We start from the raw sequence: 15856 nt of genomic DNA, 5'->3' as shown, positions 1-15856 counted from the left end.
TCGGATCTTTTGCCTTTTTGCATTTGTATTGCCCAATCCAATCTGTCAATTAGCCCGCAACTTTCATCCTTTTGCCAGACTCCTTTCATCCTTTCTTCTTTTGTTTGTGTTTTTTTTCTTCTCATGTTTTTGCACAATCCTTTCCCTGGGCTTCACCGATTAGGTTTTTGTACTACCCATCTTAAATTCCTCCTATAGTTAAACTGAAAAAGCACCTGCCCACTGCATTCCTTTACACTGCTCCATGTTTACCCCCTTCGCTCCTCACATCTTGGTGATTCTCCCCATTTTAACCTGTGACCTAACATTTTCTCTTTCCCCATGATGTGGAACTAGCTGCATGTTTGCAGAAAACATACTTCCCTATTGTGCTCCTGTTTTTTTCTCCCATCATGTTTTATGATGGCTGCATTCCTAAGCTTCTTTAATGCTCAAACCAGTAATTGGAGACAGGGGCAGCTGCGCCATTATCTGATCTCCCCCTGCCCTCCCCCAGACCTCTGTATCATTCCACATGCAGTTTAGATTTTGCGCTTTCATTACAGGTAAGACATTTCCTGCTCTGTCATCCAAAATCTCTATGTGCCTTTTGTAATGGGTGAATGTAGTGCATGAACATATGCGAATGGCTTGACTTTGGAGATGGGCAGAGCCTCTAGATTGGCCCACAGATGGCATCATTCAGATGAAGTACCAGTTCTGCCCTAGATTTTTGTGTCCGTATGTATGATATATTTTTTTCAAGAATTATTCTAGGATCTTTTTTGATGATGGGGAAGAAGTCAAAGCAGATCAACCTGGAGAACTGTTATAACAGGGTTCGAAATTGCTAGGAACTATCTCCTGGATATAGCCTGGCTAGCTTGATAGCACCAGCTATCAGGAGCTACTTTTGAGAGAAAGGAATGCAATGTTGAATAGCAAGAGGCATGGGCGACGCACGTGGTGAGGCCAATGAGGGACAGCAGACAGATATTCTTTGGAAGGCATTAGACCACATTTATTTTTCATATAACACTGAAATGTGACAAAACCATAAATGTACGTCATCAGTCTGGTCATCTACATCATAAATTACCTACTTGAACGGGGCTGGCAATGTGCCATCCCTTCCCCCGCCCACACACTCTGGGAATGGGCGTGAGGGAAATATGTGACCAGTCCCAAACCGATCAAACCTCCATTCCCCCACCCTTTCCCCAAACCCCTGCATGGACCGGTGAGCAGAGACGTAGCCAAGATTGTCCAACAACTGGGGCCTGAAGCAAATGTAGTTGAGGCTACTGCAGTGACATTCACATCTGTCAATGCCCACCCAGCTCTGCTGAGTGGGCATTTGCAGATTTTGGTTGGGCCTTGCCTGCTCAGGCCCTACCCTATCTAGGCCTCTGCCGGTGAGGACTGCAGAATGAGCCCCTGGCCCGACGTCTCACTGTTCCGCACCGATCGTTGGAAAATACCATCAATCGGCATTCAAAAAGGTTCAATGTAATGCGCTCCTACCACCACACACCCCTCAACATCCAATGTGTAGGGCGGGATGGTGGGAAAATTCAGCTAACAATCAAAATCAAAAAGAGGGAGGAGCTACATGTGCTCCCTCACTTTATACCTCGCCTGAGACCCCTGTGCACTCTGCTTCTGACGCAAAGTGGCAGCGCCCAACCATGACGTTGTCCCGCTGCACGCCGCCAGGAGACCCTAACCTCTTTCTGGCATGTGCATCTCTCCATGTTAAATCTCTATACAAAAATATATATTTTTTAAGCTCTGCATTTTTCTTTTAGTCTTAAATGCTAAATTCTTTTTAAGTTCAACATTAATTAAACGTTCACCGCCCTGAGAACTCATTCATGAGCCATTAATGACTCCCGGGCCATGATGACAGCTCCTAATTGGAGGAAAAGCCTGACATCCAGGAGTTACTTATTGCTCCTGCTCCACAAATTCCGATTTCGACACCTGTTGCAGCAAAGTGAGTTGCTTTTAAATGCTATTGAGGATGGACGCTTTTCAATGCATGTATTTAAATAATGTCCTGGATGTGAGATCTGAACTCAGGAAAAAGAAATATGATCTAAACTAAATGATATCTGATCAGATAGACTATTCATTGTTCAGTAGTCAAATGATTTATTTTGAAAATGGAGAGAAGGCCGGAAGACTGCACGTAGGATGAAGGTAGCAGAAAGTGAACAAAACATTACAGCGGTGAGGGATACATCTGGCAACCTTGTGACACATCAGAAGAACATAAATGAAGTATTTAGAGGATTTTATGAAGAACTCTATAAATCCGAATTAAATTGTGGACAGAACAAAATAAAATCCTTTCTAGACTGTTGATGTTCCTCGCTTGACAAATGGCCAAACTGCATCCTTGGAGAATGCAGTAACATTGGAGGATGCCTAGCAGTTTCAATGCTCCTGGAAGGCAAAATGCCTGGTACTGATGGCCTGCCGGACGAGTTTTATCAGATTTTATAAGATTGCGCCCTACATCTGCTTTGTGACTTATTCGCCTCCTCATTTGAAACTGTGCCATTGCTGGATACAATGCAGCATGCCATGCTGTTTTGTTGAAGAAAGACTAGATTTGCGAGCTACCGACCGATTAGTGTGAACAAGCGGATTGTAAGCTGCTGGCGAACATGATAGCAAAGAGGGTAGAGCCAGTTGTGCCGTCGCTAGTGCATGATAACTAGGTGGGCTTTGTGACTGGAAGTTCTGTGGCGGATAATGAGATGGCTGCTCCAGGCTAATGATGAAGGAAGTAAACAAATGTATTGTTGCTGTAGTCTCTCTTGATGCAGAGAAGGCCTTTGATAGGATTGAGTGGGCCGAGGCCTGTTCGAGTGTTTGGAGACAATTGGTTTCGGTCAGAATTTCAGGCAGTGCCAAGGCTTCTGTATACGAACCCTAACACCAGTGTGCTCACAAATAGCCTTGATTCAAATCCCTTCAGGCTAAATAGGGGGACTAGGCAAGGATGTGCGCTTTCCCCACTGCTGTTTATTCTGGCAATGGAGCCATTAGTGGTGATGCTCTGTCCGATGACGATATACACCTTCCTCAATGGCATGTATGTGCAACCAAAATGTGGCTCTATGCAGATGACTTGCTAGGGTCCTATGTGATCCTGGCTCTGGTCTTTCTCTTTTGATGATGATATTGGATGCTTCTCTGAGGTGTCTGGCTACAGGTTGAATTGGACCAAATCTGAGATGCCTCCCATCACTAACCCATGCACGAAACGCACCTGGGACCAATTTGACTTTTAAGTGGTGTCCAAAGAAAATGAAATACCTGGGAACCGGTATTGGCTCAAAGGTGGAGAGTTTGCCAAAGATCAATTCTGACTCGATAATACCCAATCTAAAATCTGACGTAGACAGGTGGTCACTTCTGAAACTTTCACTGTGAGGCAAAATTAATTGCATCAAATTGAACATGGTGCCAAGAGTAAACTATCCTCTCGGTTCCATGTCATTTCATCGCAGGTTTTTTTTTTTTTTGCAGGGTTTTTACCGCGATTTTCTTTTAGGAAAAAAACCCATTGTTTTTTTAATGTTTTTTTTGGGGGGGCCCCCTCCCTGACCCCAACCCCCCTCTTTTTCTAAAAAATGTGATGGGTTTTGTGGAAAAAAAATTGCGGTAAAAACCACGTGAAAAAACATCCCGCGACGAAAGGACGTTGTACCATCCTTTCAATGCTTCCCATCAAGATGCCCAGAAGTTTTTTTAAAAAACTAGATACTGTGATACAAACGTTTCTGTGGTAGGGCAAGCCGCCAAGGTTAGCCTTATGGAAGATGCAGCTTCCATTGAAACAAGGTGGTATGAATCTGCCAAACTTCTTCGACTATCATCTGGCGTTCACTGCTAGGCAGCTGTTGGATTATAAGGTCTGACCAAGATCAACTGGATGACCTCGTATTGAAGTGTAATAGTGTAAATATCTCACTTGGCGCCCACAGCCTTGTTGACGATGGTTATGAGACCATCTTGCCTAAAGAACCCACTGACAGCCTTCCTGCATGAATGCTGGCCCTGCATGTCGGATCGAATAGGAAGTGATCCGTACTTGTTCCAAGATTCATCGATCTGGCTGAATCCAGCATGGACCATACATGGGGGGGGGGGGGGAGTACTCTTCTGGCCATCGTGGTTCCTGGGAGGAATTGGATGCATCAAGGATTTGGTTGACAATGAGAAATGGATCCCTTTTGCACGTCTCTGCCGTGATTTTGGCTTTTGTGAATGCACCTATGCAGAGTACAGACAATTCAGGGGAATCATTGCTCGCAAAATTGATCCTGTGCAAACATCGATATTGTAGAGTGCAGCCTGGTCAGTGCTTGAGCTTTGCAATTGTGCGATACATCCGGCTGCCACAATGTATGGAGTATTGCTATCCAGCCGTAGAGGGGATCCTGAGCTTGCTAATGTCTGGTCTGGTGAACTAGGTGAGTCAGTTGATCCAGGCTGCTGGCAGAGATTCTGTAACAATGTCCGTTTGGTCAGCATGGACTGGGGTCTTGGAGAGTCTCAAACTAAAATCCTCCGTAGGACGTATTGGACTCCAGAACGTATGTGCAAGAGATGTCTTTTGGAGAGTGTCCAATGTTGGGGAAGTACAAAAAGACAAGGGGGGGGGGTCACTGAGTCATTTACTTTGGACTTGCATAAAGATAATAGACTTCTGGGAGGGGATTTGTTAAAGGTTGGGCCTGGTTTTGAACTGCACCACTACAATGAAGGCATCAATCTTGATTCTCTGGGAAATGTCTCCAATGGATGAGGTACCGTTTAGCAAGAGTCTGACTGCTTCAGGCAGTATGATTGCTAAAGAAATGATCTTGAGGGCATGAAGTCAACCGCTTCTTTCTGTATTGATACTTCTTGACTGTCCGTTTGTACACTTGCACTGATTGTACAGATTTTGTGCAGTTTTGTTCCATTTGAGTTTCATGCGACTTACTTTTTGACATGTGAAAATGAATCGAGTTTTGGGGGCTTGGGTTATGATTCTTTTTATTAACGCTATTTTGACCACTTCAGATGTCCTCATTAAATGTACATTTTTTTGGGGGGGGTCAGCTTCCAGATGGAGTGAACATTTCAAAGGAAGCCCGGAGCGCGATCTCTCGAGCTGCAAGTGTGTTTGTGCTGTATGCCACTTCCTGGTAAGTCCATGTGCTAGTACTTAACGAATGAATATGCGTTTAAGCTAACCTATGGCTAATGTTTTTTTAGTTATATGCAACTGCATGTGTAGGTGTTTATGCTGCCGTTCCCCAAGTAAAATATGCTCAAATTGTGGGAAATCTAAAGGCACAGTGTCCAGTTTTCATTTCAAAATGGTGCCTGAAAATCTCACATGTTTTCTTAAACTTAAAACTGCAGTTGTGGCAAGGTGGCACTACAAGTCCATAACCGCAGTTGAGTCACCGTGGCATGGCACTCCTTTCAATGCAAACAAGAATTGGCAATGCCACCAGTTTGGGCTTATATTAACGACCCATTGTTGGAAGCTGGTGCAAAAAGGTGCGACTACTTGAGCATTGAATAGCGTAGCCTAGCAAAAGCTTAAAACATATGGACAAACTAAAGTTGGCTTTGCCAAAGCTTGTTTCTAACAGGACTTCAGTGAAGGACACGCAGTGTGCTAATAAATTGAGTTGCTGAGAGCAGGACTTAGAGTACATAGAGTTGGCGGGCCAACAATTTAGAAGTGTCAAAACTGTACACATTCAGATTTTATCAATAATACAGGAGCACATAATTGCAAAGCCCATCTAACAGGTGATATTGTGACAAGCGCTCTCTGCTATAGCCTCGGGCATACTGGGCAGTTCAGTAGGAAAGGGATGGGAATTTTGAGATGAGCGGCACGAGGAGTTGTGGAGTCGCTTCTTTGGGTCTCGACGGCCTGTTTAGATGACAAGTATGAAGTGTGCTGGGGCACAGCTTTGTCCCACCCCTTTGCCCATTGGCAACGGTCTGTTTTTGGGCTTCTTTTCCACAGCGAACCACTTAAGTGTTATCTTTGTATTGCACCATCATGCGATTTAGTGCTCCACAATGTAGTCCCAATGATGGCAGTAGAAACAATTTAAATGGCGAACGAGCACCCGCTCCAAAAATCATCAGTCGCGTATTTCACTAACATAGTTTGTATTTGATTAAGTAGTTTTATTTAGACAATAAGTTCTACTTTTGGGATTTGCTGGGGTCTTTACTATGGGCCGCATCATTGTTAAGAGTAAGGAAGAGGTTGACACTTGCTGACAGTTTTTCTTCACTTCCCTCCTCTCTCTCCATGTGTGCTATGAACCTGCAAGGGCCTTTTTATTACCCCCATTTTGCTTTTTTTTTAAAAAAAACCATGCTGCATGCAACTCTCCTCTCATTAGCTGCAAATTGCCTCAGAAATGCCTCTGGTGCTTTGACAATAAGAGTGACACTGGCCATGGTTCCAGCTAGGATTACACACACTGGCAATCCATTGATACACACTTAATTAACCTCAGAAATTAGAGCTTCTGTGTCGACTCTGCCCGGATGGGATCCAATTGCCACATACCTTGGAAGTAAATGGGATAATGTCAGACGTTCATTTTCCGTTTGCGGAAATGGCTGCATACTGAGGACAGGCTTGTTAATACCTCATTGGTCCCCTCAGCAGCATAGCGATGCCATCCTCCTTTTTTGGCCCCACCCCTTTCCCCAAACAGAGGCAATATTTACTTTCCCAATAATAACCACATAGACCATGCATACCTTTTGGAAACAAAGATCACATTTATGGAGTCAAGCAAACAAATTGGGGGTGGCGGTCCCAGTCTACTTTAACACCTTTTAAGGTAGCCCTTTTGATTTCCTGAGCTTGCAACAATATTTATTGTCCTTGGGTGACCTGTGTCACTTCCAGTTTGCAAAATAGCGGACTTCCGCCTTCGGTTAGCAACTGCCAGGCAGTAATGAACCCGGGACCACTGTATTCAGTTGACGAGGAGTCTCAATTATCTGTAGGGAAGTCGCTGCCTGTGGAATCCCGAACCTGGCTTGAGGGCGGCCATCTGGTACCGCTTGCAGTCGAAACCGCAGCGCCAAACTCCTCCCTGGCTAGGACTGCTCTGTAACCTGTGACAGAAAAAGAAAACCTGGCAACAAAAAACACACAACCTATGTACTGAAGCAATTGTAGGCACATCATAATACAGAACATTACTCCATCCTATTAACCCTTTGTAGCCATCAACATGCACCTGTCCAGACCCATCCTATTCTACCCAAATCCAACCTGCTACAGGCTGCATGAACAAGGGAGTGAGTGAGTGGGAGGGACTTAGACCAGGGCTGCAAAAATGTAGAGTTATCCCATAAGCCCGGGACCTATAAGAATACCCCTGGGCACAGAGCCGGTTTCGGATGGGGGAGGTCTGGGGGTGGGGGGGAGAGTCCAGAGGTCCAGAGGTGCGGCCCACTATGCAGGCTGTCCTAACGCCCCCTCCGGGCGCTGGCCATCCTCTTAGTGCACATTTTTCCACCGTCCTGCTGAGAAAGGAAAGTGACACTTTTACTCTAATTACAACAATGATGGGGGCCATAGGGTAGCAGCCTCTTTAGTGTCGGGGTGTGATTTAAACCCACATACCAACCCCAGTATAGTGCCACTTGTGCATTGAGGCACGTTGCATGCAGTGCAGTAACTGCAATGCATGAGTTGCTAATTTATTTCCATGTTTTTGTAGGGGGGGGGGTGAGTATATACCGTGACCAGCACAACAATCCCAAAGGGTGCTGGGCTTAGCCCACAATACTGTGCATGACCTGAGCTCCCGTGGAGTTTGAACTGAAGGCTGAGCTGACCTGGTGGTTTTCAACCCACGAGCACAGATATTTGCCTCAGTGGCCTCCGTTTGTGTTACCAACATGCATGGGTGGGTCTCTGTAGCACTGTCCCGGCTGCGGGCAGGAGCTATGGTAAAAGGCTTTGGAGAACATGTGCATACAACTATCATGCAGTCAGACCAGCACTGGGCAGTATTGCTCGATGGAGCATTGCATTGTGAGGTGTATAAACTGGGCATCCCTTTTGGCCCTCCGCTGTCAGCTGCAACCTTGGCGGGGAGACCATGTTGCTAAAGCCCTGTTTGATCTGGGCGTGTATTGACTGAACTCAAAATCCTGAAAGGGGGGCTCTGGGTGGAAGCTTTCTGGTTATCTTTGCACAGGAGAGCTAGCCCGGGTGGTGTTCACTGACTACCGATGTGTGTTTAGAAACGTGCATTTTGCACACAGATGGAATACTTTTGCTCACTCTACTGTGGTGACTCTAAGATTGTCTGGGCGCGAGAGGGTGCCCTCCGTCTGCGATTCCTTTTGCTGCTGAGTGCGTTTTCACAACATGACCCCGAAATATGTTCCGCCGCCACGCGCCACCCCTCACCGAGCCTGAATTTCTAGACAGCTACTTATCCTCCTCCGAAGGCTTTCGCAAACAGTAGCAAGTGCATTTGCATCTTTTTATAAACACAAAAAAGCATGGCAGCTGAAGACCGGAAATACACTACACAAAGTCTGATCCACTGACAAAACGAGGAGTGCGGCAGAAACACGTGGGTATTAGCGTGAACGTCATCTAACATGGCTGCCAGACAAAGCCTGGTACTCCTATAAAATAAAGCGAATTAGCTCAGAGTTCCCATGAGGGCAGGTTTTGGGTGCCTAAACTTAGGGGAGTTGGGGTGCCCTTTTGGGAAGCAGCTGGGCACATAGATTACTACATAGCACAGAGAAACAACAATTGCTGCAAAAGAAAATGTACTCTTTACCTTAAATATTTGTTAAATTGGTAAGATACCTTTTTGGCCGGGGCTAATGTATCAAATCTTGCCCCGGGCAGCATCATATTTATGCATGATTCATGTAAGTAAATGCCACATCAGCCATAACATTTTTGGTAAATAGTTGTTAATGTAATATTTACACATTTCGAGTTACATAAAACAAGGGAATTATACAGGTGAAAGTTTTGATATGCCAAACACAAAATGTAAGTACAATAAAAGAGATAATACCAACTCGTTGCACAAACCAGTTGTTTGAAAATAGTGGTGAAAATTGGAATTGGAAAAGATAGTAATGCAAGTGAACAGAAACCCAGTGCTGGAGGGAAGAGGGTGTGAAGTAAAGAAACATCAACGCTTATTACACTCAAAGGAGAGAGGAGACTATGCTCCCAGACAATCTGTTTGTTCCCAATACGGGAAAGTGTTTCATCTGTCCAAGATCTAGAAGCAGATTCCCCTTAATGTTGTCCGCGTTTCGGTGGTCTTGAACTGCCACCTTCATCAGGGCGTATGCATGGTACCCTATTAAAATGGGGACACAAAAGGAAAATGGGAAAATGATTGGAGTTCAAATCTAAAAAACAGGCTAGAGCTGGGTGGCAAGTTGCAGGCTTGGAGTGACCTGTTTAAACCAAGCTTGCTAGAAAGTTTGCATTGACAAGTTTTGTATATAGCATAGAAGTGCTAAAGCCCCCACTGTGGTTAGAAAAGGAATAAAAATTCTCCTCTCACCTAGTGGGGTTGTGGGGCAGTCTCATAAACCGTGAGACTGGGCCCGAGTGCGAGCCCCCGTCGCTCCGACGATCTGGCGGAGGGATCGCTAAGACACCTGGTCTGCCTGGTGCATGGAGGCGCTGGAGATGCTTAAAACAGCATCCGTCGTTGTTCTGGTTCCTGTGGTAAAATAAATGGAAAGGTATATGTTGTGGACGCACTAATGTTGACTGGAACTGAAAGCAAGGGTACAGCAGTCTTGTGAGGTTGCTAAAGAATGGAAGAGGACCCAAGATATGGGATTCTCTAAATTCGAGGAGGATTATGGGTTGGGTAAATGTAAAAAATACACTTAGCACGTACCTTGAGAAGTGGAAAAAAGAGGTCTTCTGCGTGGTGGTTATCCGAACGTGGAAGGAAAGGGTGGCGCGTGGCCGCTGCTCGGCATGGGTCCGCTCTGCTACACAGGTGCCCAGTAACGTGCGCCTGTAGCAAAATATAAATTATGTACAAAAATCCAGTGTTATTTTTGTTTTGTAGGAAAGGTGGAGTCATATGGTGGAGTCATATGGGGACATGGCAGGAGACGGGGGTGGTGGGAGAGTTGTTACTGGGGGCTGGGACCGCTGATGTCTAAGCACGGACGAAAGCACTTATCTCAGAAAACGGCTGTCCTCCTCCCTGCGTGCAAGAAAAGCCGTGTCATGCCTTCACCGTGATTTGGATGGCGTCACGGTTGCCCAGCTCTGCAGACCAGTCGCTAGGCAATGAAGAGCTGTACTCTTGCAAGCCACGTGACCCGGAAGTTGCGGGCCCCTGGCGAAAGGAAAGGAAGGAGAGGGCGGTGGCTCAGGGGAGGAGGATGATGGGTCCGCATGAGTGGGTGTGTTGGAAGGTACGTGTAACGGTCCTTCTTGACTAAGTAAATTTAGCTGAGGGAAGCAAAAAGCTCAAAAAAGTAAGGCACAGCAAAGGCTTTAGCAGGCCGGCTGTGAAAGGCATATAAGGAGCGGTCAAATGCCATATGCTGGCAAACTAATGTGGCACATAAGGTGGATCAGCGCCTAAGACTGGTATTGCTTTTGGAGAGTTCAGGGCTGTTGTTGCTGGAACTGAATGAAGTGCCGTACCTGCTCGTATTGGAGTGCGGGCAAAGAAAATGCAAATGTGCATTGTGATCTATGCATTTGGTCCCACCGTGGTGTGGAGACCAAATGTACACATAAATGTGGATCTTGTGCCTTCGTGGCTTGTTGGCCCCACGGCAAGAACCCAGAGGGTGGGGTATGAGCCTAGGGTGTGGTCGATCCGTTCCAGGTTTGTGTGCGTATACACTCGTGTATAGTGCCAGTTGGCCCGTGCCATGTTCGGACCACCGGTCTCGTAGGTTTAGAGAGGGATATCCGGGTGGGCCCTCGGATGGAGTGATGTGGTGTCTATGGTGGTACATGCTGTTCATTTAAACCAGTGTTCCAGCTGTCTAGCCTATGGATCCAATGGCTTTCCAATCCCAGGAGGCATTGTTGTGTACCTGAGCTTGTTGGTAACTTCTCCAGGACCCACCATAATAGGCCCTCATGTGTGTGTTTCGTACTGAGGTAGTGTTGGACCGAAGGTGAGGTTTCATTGATCCTTGATCTGTGCTCTGTGATGCGAATGTTGATGCTGCGCATGGTCTGTCCGACGTATCGTAAGCCGCAAGGGCACTCGATACAGTATACCACTTGCGCAGATTTACAGTTGCTAAAATGTCGGAAAAAAAATCCAAGTATGTTGCTAAAGGTAAAGCTTGGCATCTTCTTTGTGGTTTTTGGGCGGGCAGAGGTAGGAATGGATGGAACAGCTATGGAGATTCGCATGCCCATAGGCAGGGTGTGGATGGGCTCATAACCTAACACCTATACACTGTGCCTCCCTACTTAAATGGTATGTATGTCCCTCGCCATATGCCCTTCCTCCCTATCTGTACGATTCTGTACTTGAATGCAATGGTTTGGGCTGTGTAGGTAATAGCCCAAACTAAAAAGTACTTAAGCCACCCCGAGTTATTTGTCAGGGCAATTGTATCCGGAAAATCCCCAGGCATGCTGTCACCGAACTAAAGCTGTATTTTACTTTGCTGGCTCCAGACAGTCTACAGCGTGCCATGGGGCATACCAACCTACATTTGAAAATTGAAAGCTTACATTTGTTCTGCGCCACAACTCCATTGACTGAGATTAGATCAGCACTGAGGTGTGGTGCTTTTGCTCACTAGCCTATAAAGTGTTAGTGAAAAATATTTTCAATCTTGGCTGATAATTTTAAAATAAAGACTTCATGAATATCTCCATATAGGGTTAATCTAATAACAATGCAATGACGCGTCACCTGTCTGCAATGGCCTTTGTCTCCAAGAGCTAAGGAGCTTGGGGAGGAGCGTGGGGTTTAATGGGTAAAGATTGGTGCTCCTGTTTGCGCAATAAAAAAAGGCCCAGTCATGACTAATGGATCCTAAATCCTATAAGTGAGAAGTGATTTTTTTTTTTTTCTTTTTTTTTTCTTTTTTAAACGACAGTGGTTTTAACTTGGTTCAAGGATATTTATGTCCATCTGGGTTAACCTAAATCTTAGTTCACATTTTTGTTATACTTTATTTTGTATTGGATCGTCCTCTCTATTCTGTTCAAAAGCACATCTTGGGTAGCTTGAACTGGAACCCCGCCAAAAAAAGCAGAGTAAAATAAAATGATTTGCCCATGATCACACACTTAAGAGGGGAAGCCAAGATTTGCGAGCAATCTGCAACTTAAGAACTTCACTGAATACAGGCCTACTATGTGTTCGTGTTTGGTTTTCAAGAATACTGTTTTATAGAGAGGACTTGAAAAGTACTCGCATCCTAATTGTAAAAACAGACACACACATAACTCGTTCTAGAAATACTTACGCAAAAACAATATGATTGTGGCATTCTTTTCCCCATCTTTAATGGAGGAACACAAGTATTAGAATGCCAAATGAAGTGAGCACAAACAATTTTCTCTGGGTTTTCCAAATGTACTTTTAAGAATTGGCACAAAAATACTGAGTAATGAGGTCATGTGCATGTAGTGTTTGACACCGGTATGCTTCTTATTCTATATATGTTGTTACTCAATGTATTGACAACTTTCCTCCTAGTCATTGTCCCTTTTCCTCCAGACTTTTTGGGCGTTGTCGCTACAGGGACAGGACAGCAGCAGATAATTGAAAAAGATGGTAAGGGTGCGTAACCAGGATATCCTGTGCATCAGCCACTTTTCCCCATTTGCCAGCCAATACCAAGTGGCAGTTATTGATGAGAACGGCAGCAAGGCTGTATGGAGGAAAGGGGACTAAGCCATGCCTACTTTGAGTATCTTTATCTCCTATCCCCCTAGCCTCCAAACCTTTGGGAGACAGCCAATGCATCTTGACGAAGGTGGGATGACCAAGGAGGGATCCAGGATAGATCACATTTCTTTAACTGATTCTCTCTCCAGAGTGTGTTAAACAGGTTCCTCAAAACCTCCTTAGTGTTACGTCCCGTCCCCTTTCCTCCATACTGCATGGGCGTCCCTTCCAAGGGACGGGAGAAGGAATCTTTTTCATCAGAAAAAATCTCATTCCCCTTCAAGTTTAGAGGCGTGCGGCCCAGGGAGCACGCGCTGCCCTGACTCTGCTTTCCGTCGCCACACTTCAGTCCCCTTTTTGGCTCTGGCGGGAACGGGCCGAATTCATCAGCGCTCCTGGGTTTGGCTTTTGGCCATGTAATTCCACGCGTGGATACTTCCTCTTTGTCTGTCTTCTGTCTTTTTATCATTCAGGTACTCGGTCCTCAGGCGCCACGCTCCTCCCCCGGAGATTGCCGACTTCCACAGGTGTCCATCCGGCAACGGGCTCTTCCCAACTTCAGACCCCCAAGCCCTATGTCTACGTTGCCTTGGCCCACACCACGGTTGGCAAGCTTGTACAGCATGTGGCTCGCTGTCGTCGAAAGCACTGAAGAACATACTAGTAGCCAGGTGGAGGGAGCGCTTCCAGAAGTCTCCTCCAGAGGACCTCAAGAACTTCGTGAAACAGCACACCAGGCCCCAGGAAGTGCTGCTGTTGTCCATCGCACCCCGCAAAGGAGACTCCTTCCCAAGTACTCTCCGTTCAGGCCCTTGTACCAGCACGTGCACCGAAGCTGCGTCAGCTACTGGCCCTTGGGCCGAGGGATCCTCTGGTCCTCCCAGTGGCAGTGTTGAGGGACCTGAAGGTTTTTGTACCGGATCGTCATCCGAGGGGCTCTTCCCTTGTACCTGCAATATGGCTGAGGGGCTACGCCCTGGTACCGGCAATACATCCGAGGGGGTGCCTAAACGCAGCTCTACCGACCCCCCGGGTCAAGGATGTCACACCTACCGGGCCTAGGCCCAAGGAGCAGGGTAGGCCTCATGATCCACATACAAGAGTCCTGGTGGAGGCTGGGCCCAGCGAGTCGAGCAACACGTTGCAGGCATGTGACAGGCAGCTCCACAAGATGGACGCCATTCCAGGAGTTCGGCGAAGAACGAGTGTCAGGTGGGACTGGCCTCAACCAGGTACGTGGCCGACAGTCTATCCTACTTATGCGCAGGGCAGCTTCTCACTGCATCCATACGGGCAGGGTATGCAGCAGCTCCAGCAGCCCCCAGATCCCCCGTCAGTACCCTCTACCCACTCTCAGACCAGTGAAGAGGGGTTCTTCGAGAGGTTCCTTGGGTTTATGAAGTCACCTCGGATGGGGGTTATCCTCAAGGACACTATCGGGGAAGTCCTCCCGACTATGCAAGTGGCACCACAAGCACCTCCACTGCCACCCCCCCCACCCCCCGGTGCAGCCGCTGGCCCCTCGGCTCCCCAGCCGACTCCTCAGCCTCTGGCTTTGGTCCCTGTGCCCCAGCCTCCGCCTCCATCTACTCCTCCACCTCTGCAGGATACCCCGGATCCGCAGGACACGGATGATGATGATGATGAGGAGGAGGACCCGGACATGCTATCCTCGGCCAGGGCCTTCCATGAACGTCCTGCTGGGCTGGCGGAATACCTGGGCCTACCACCAGCCCGAGGTCGAGCAGCCGGCAGAGGTGTTTTCTGGCTGAAGTCCTCACGCGACGCCCCTCTGCCAAAACAGGGATTCCTCTGCAGACCGATGTAGTCTCCCTGGCCAAGAAGGGCTGGCTTAAGCCCCATTCGGCCCAGCTGGTCAATCGACGCCTGGATGGCAAGTACAGGCAGATGGAGGGGGATACACTCTTGCTCTCGGCCCACCCTCAACCACACTCCTCGGTGATCGCTGCAGCATCACAATACTCCAAACCTCAGTCATCCTCAACCTCCTCCTCTGCGGCTCTACTTGGCAAGGAAGAGAAGATCTTGAAGGCTTACAGCAAGAAGCTCTATTCCAACTTGTCTCTTAATCTTCATCACGCCAACGCCGATGCCATGCTGGCTGCCGCTAACCAGAGGTTATGGTGGGAATTTGCAGACTATCTCCCGGAACTCCCTACGCAGAGCCAATCACGTTTTAAGGCGGGGCTGGCAGAGGCCAAGCTGGTGGCGCATGACCTCATGGAATCCACCTTGGCACATATCGACATCTCTGGCCATGCCATCTGTATCGCCACGGACATGAGAAGGACGGCATGGCTCTGGGCCACGAAATTCAACCCAGACGTCCAGGAACGCATATTCTACCGTTCGAGGGTCGCGGGAAGCCTCTTCCACTCCGCCACGGACGAGGAGCTGGACAAAAAGAAATACAGCTGACAAACGGCCAAATCTTTATCCATCTTGACAAAGACCATACCCAAGTCGTACGCCCAGTCACTGCAGCGCTTCGACGGGGGGCGTACGTATGGAGGGTTCCGTGGCTTCCAGGTACGGAGATCCAGGCAGCCGGACCGCTCGCCATCTCAGAATCAGTGCAAGTAACAAAAAGGGGGTGAGGGAGTAAGGGCTTTTTCCAGTCCCCCCCCCTCCGCAACAGCCTCTGAGGGAAAGAAAGCATGACGCGCCCCTTCAGGTCTACGTGGCTCCAGTAGGGGGGGGGGGGTTTGCTTGCTCTCCATGCACATTTCTGGTGCCAGAATTTCAGACCCTTGGATCCTCTCTGCAGTATCCACAGGGTACCGCCTACCCATCCCAGCCTCTCCTCCACTCCTTCAAGTTGGCACAGCAACTCTTCTGCTGGAGATCCAGTCACTCGTAGAGAGCCAGGCAGTGGATGAAGTCCCAGCCTCCCAGCTTGGGCTTTTACT

The 15856-nt window shown here is 47.6% G+C and overlaps 1 protein-coding gene and 1 long non-coding RNA gene across 2 annotated transcripts in view; one reads left to right on the top strand and one right to left on the bottom strand.

The window, feature by feature from the left end:
• The window catches only part of POLE3 (DNA polymerase epsilon 3, accessory subunit), a 274341-nt gene that overhangs the window by 111056 nt on the left and 147429 nt on the right, over positions 1-15856 (top strand). Inside the window, exon 3 of the mRNA XM_069609898.1 lies at positions 5101-5186. Coding sequence (XP_069465999.1) covers positions 5101-5186 — 86 coding nt within the window. The remainder of the gene's footprint in view (positions 1-5100; positions 5187-15856) is intronic.
• On the bottom strand, positions 8885-10248 carry LOC138473603 (uncharacterized). Its single transcript, XR_011268808.1, has 3 exons — positions 9936-10248; positions 9591-9752; positions 8885-9380 (listed from the first exon to the last, which is right to left on the bottom strand). It is a non-coding gene; the product is annotated as an uncharacterized lncRNA (long non-coding RNA).

Source organism: Ambystoma mexicanum, chromosome 8, assembly GCF_040938575.1.
Source record: "Ambystoma mexicanum isolate Mex_15411 chromosome 8, UKY_AmexF1_1, whole genome shotgun sequence".
In the NCBI taxonomy this organism is placed as follows: domain Eukaryota; kingdom Metazoa; phylum Chordata; class Amphibia; order Caudata; family Ambystomatidae; genus Ambystoma; species Ambystoma mexicanum.
The sequence above is the reverse complement of the archived record's forward strand: the minus strand, read 5'-3'. Positions and strand labels throughout refer to the sequence as shown.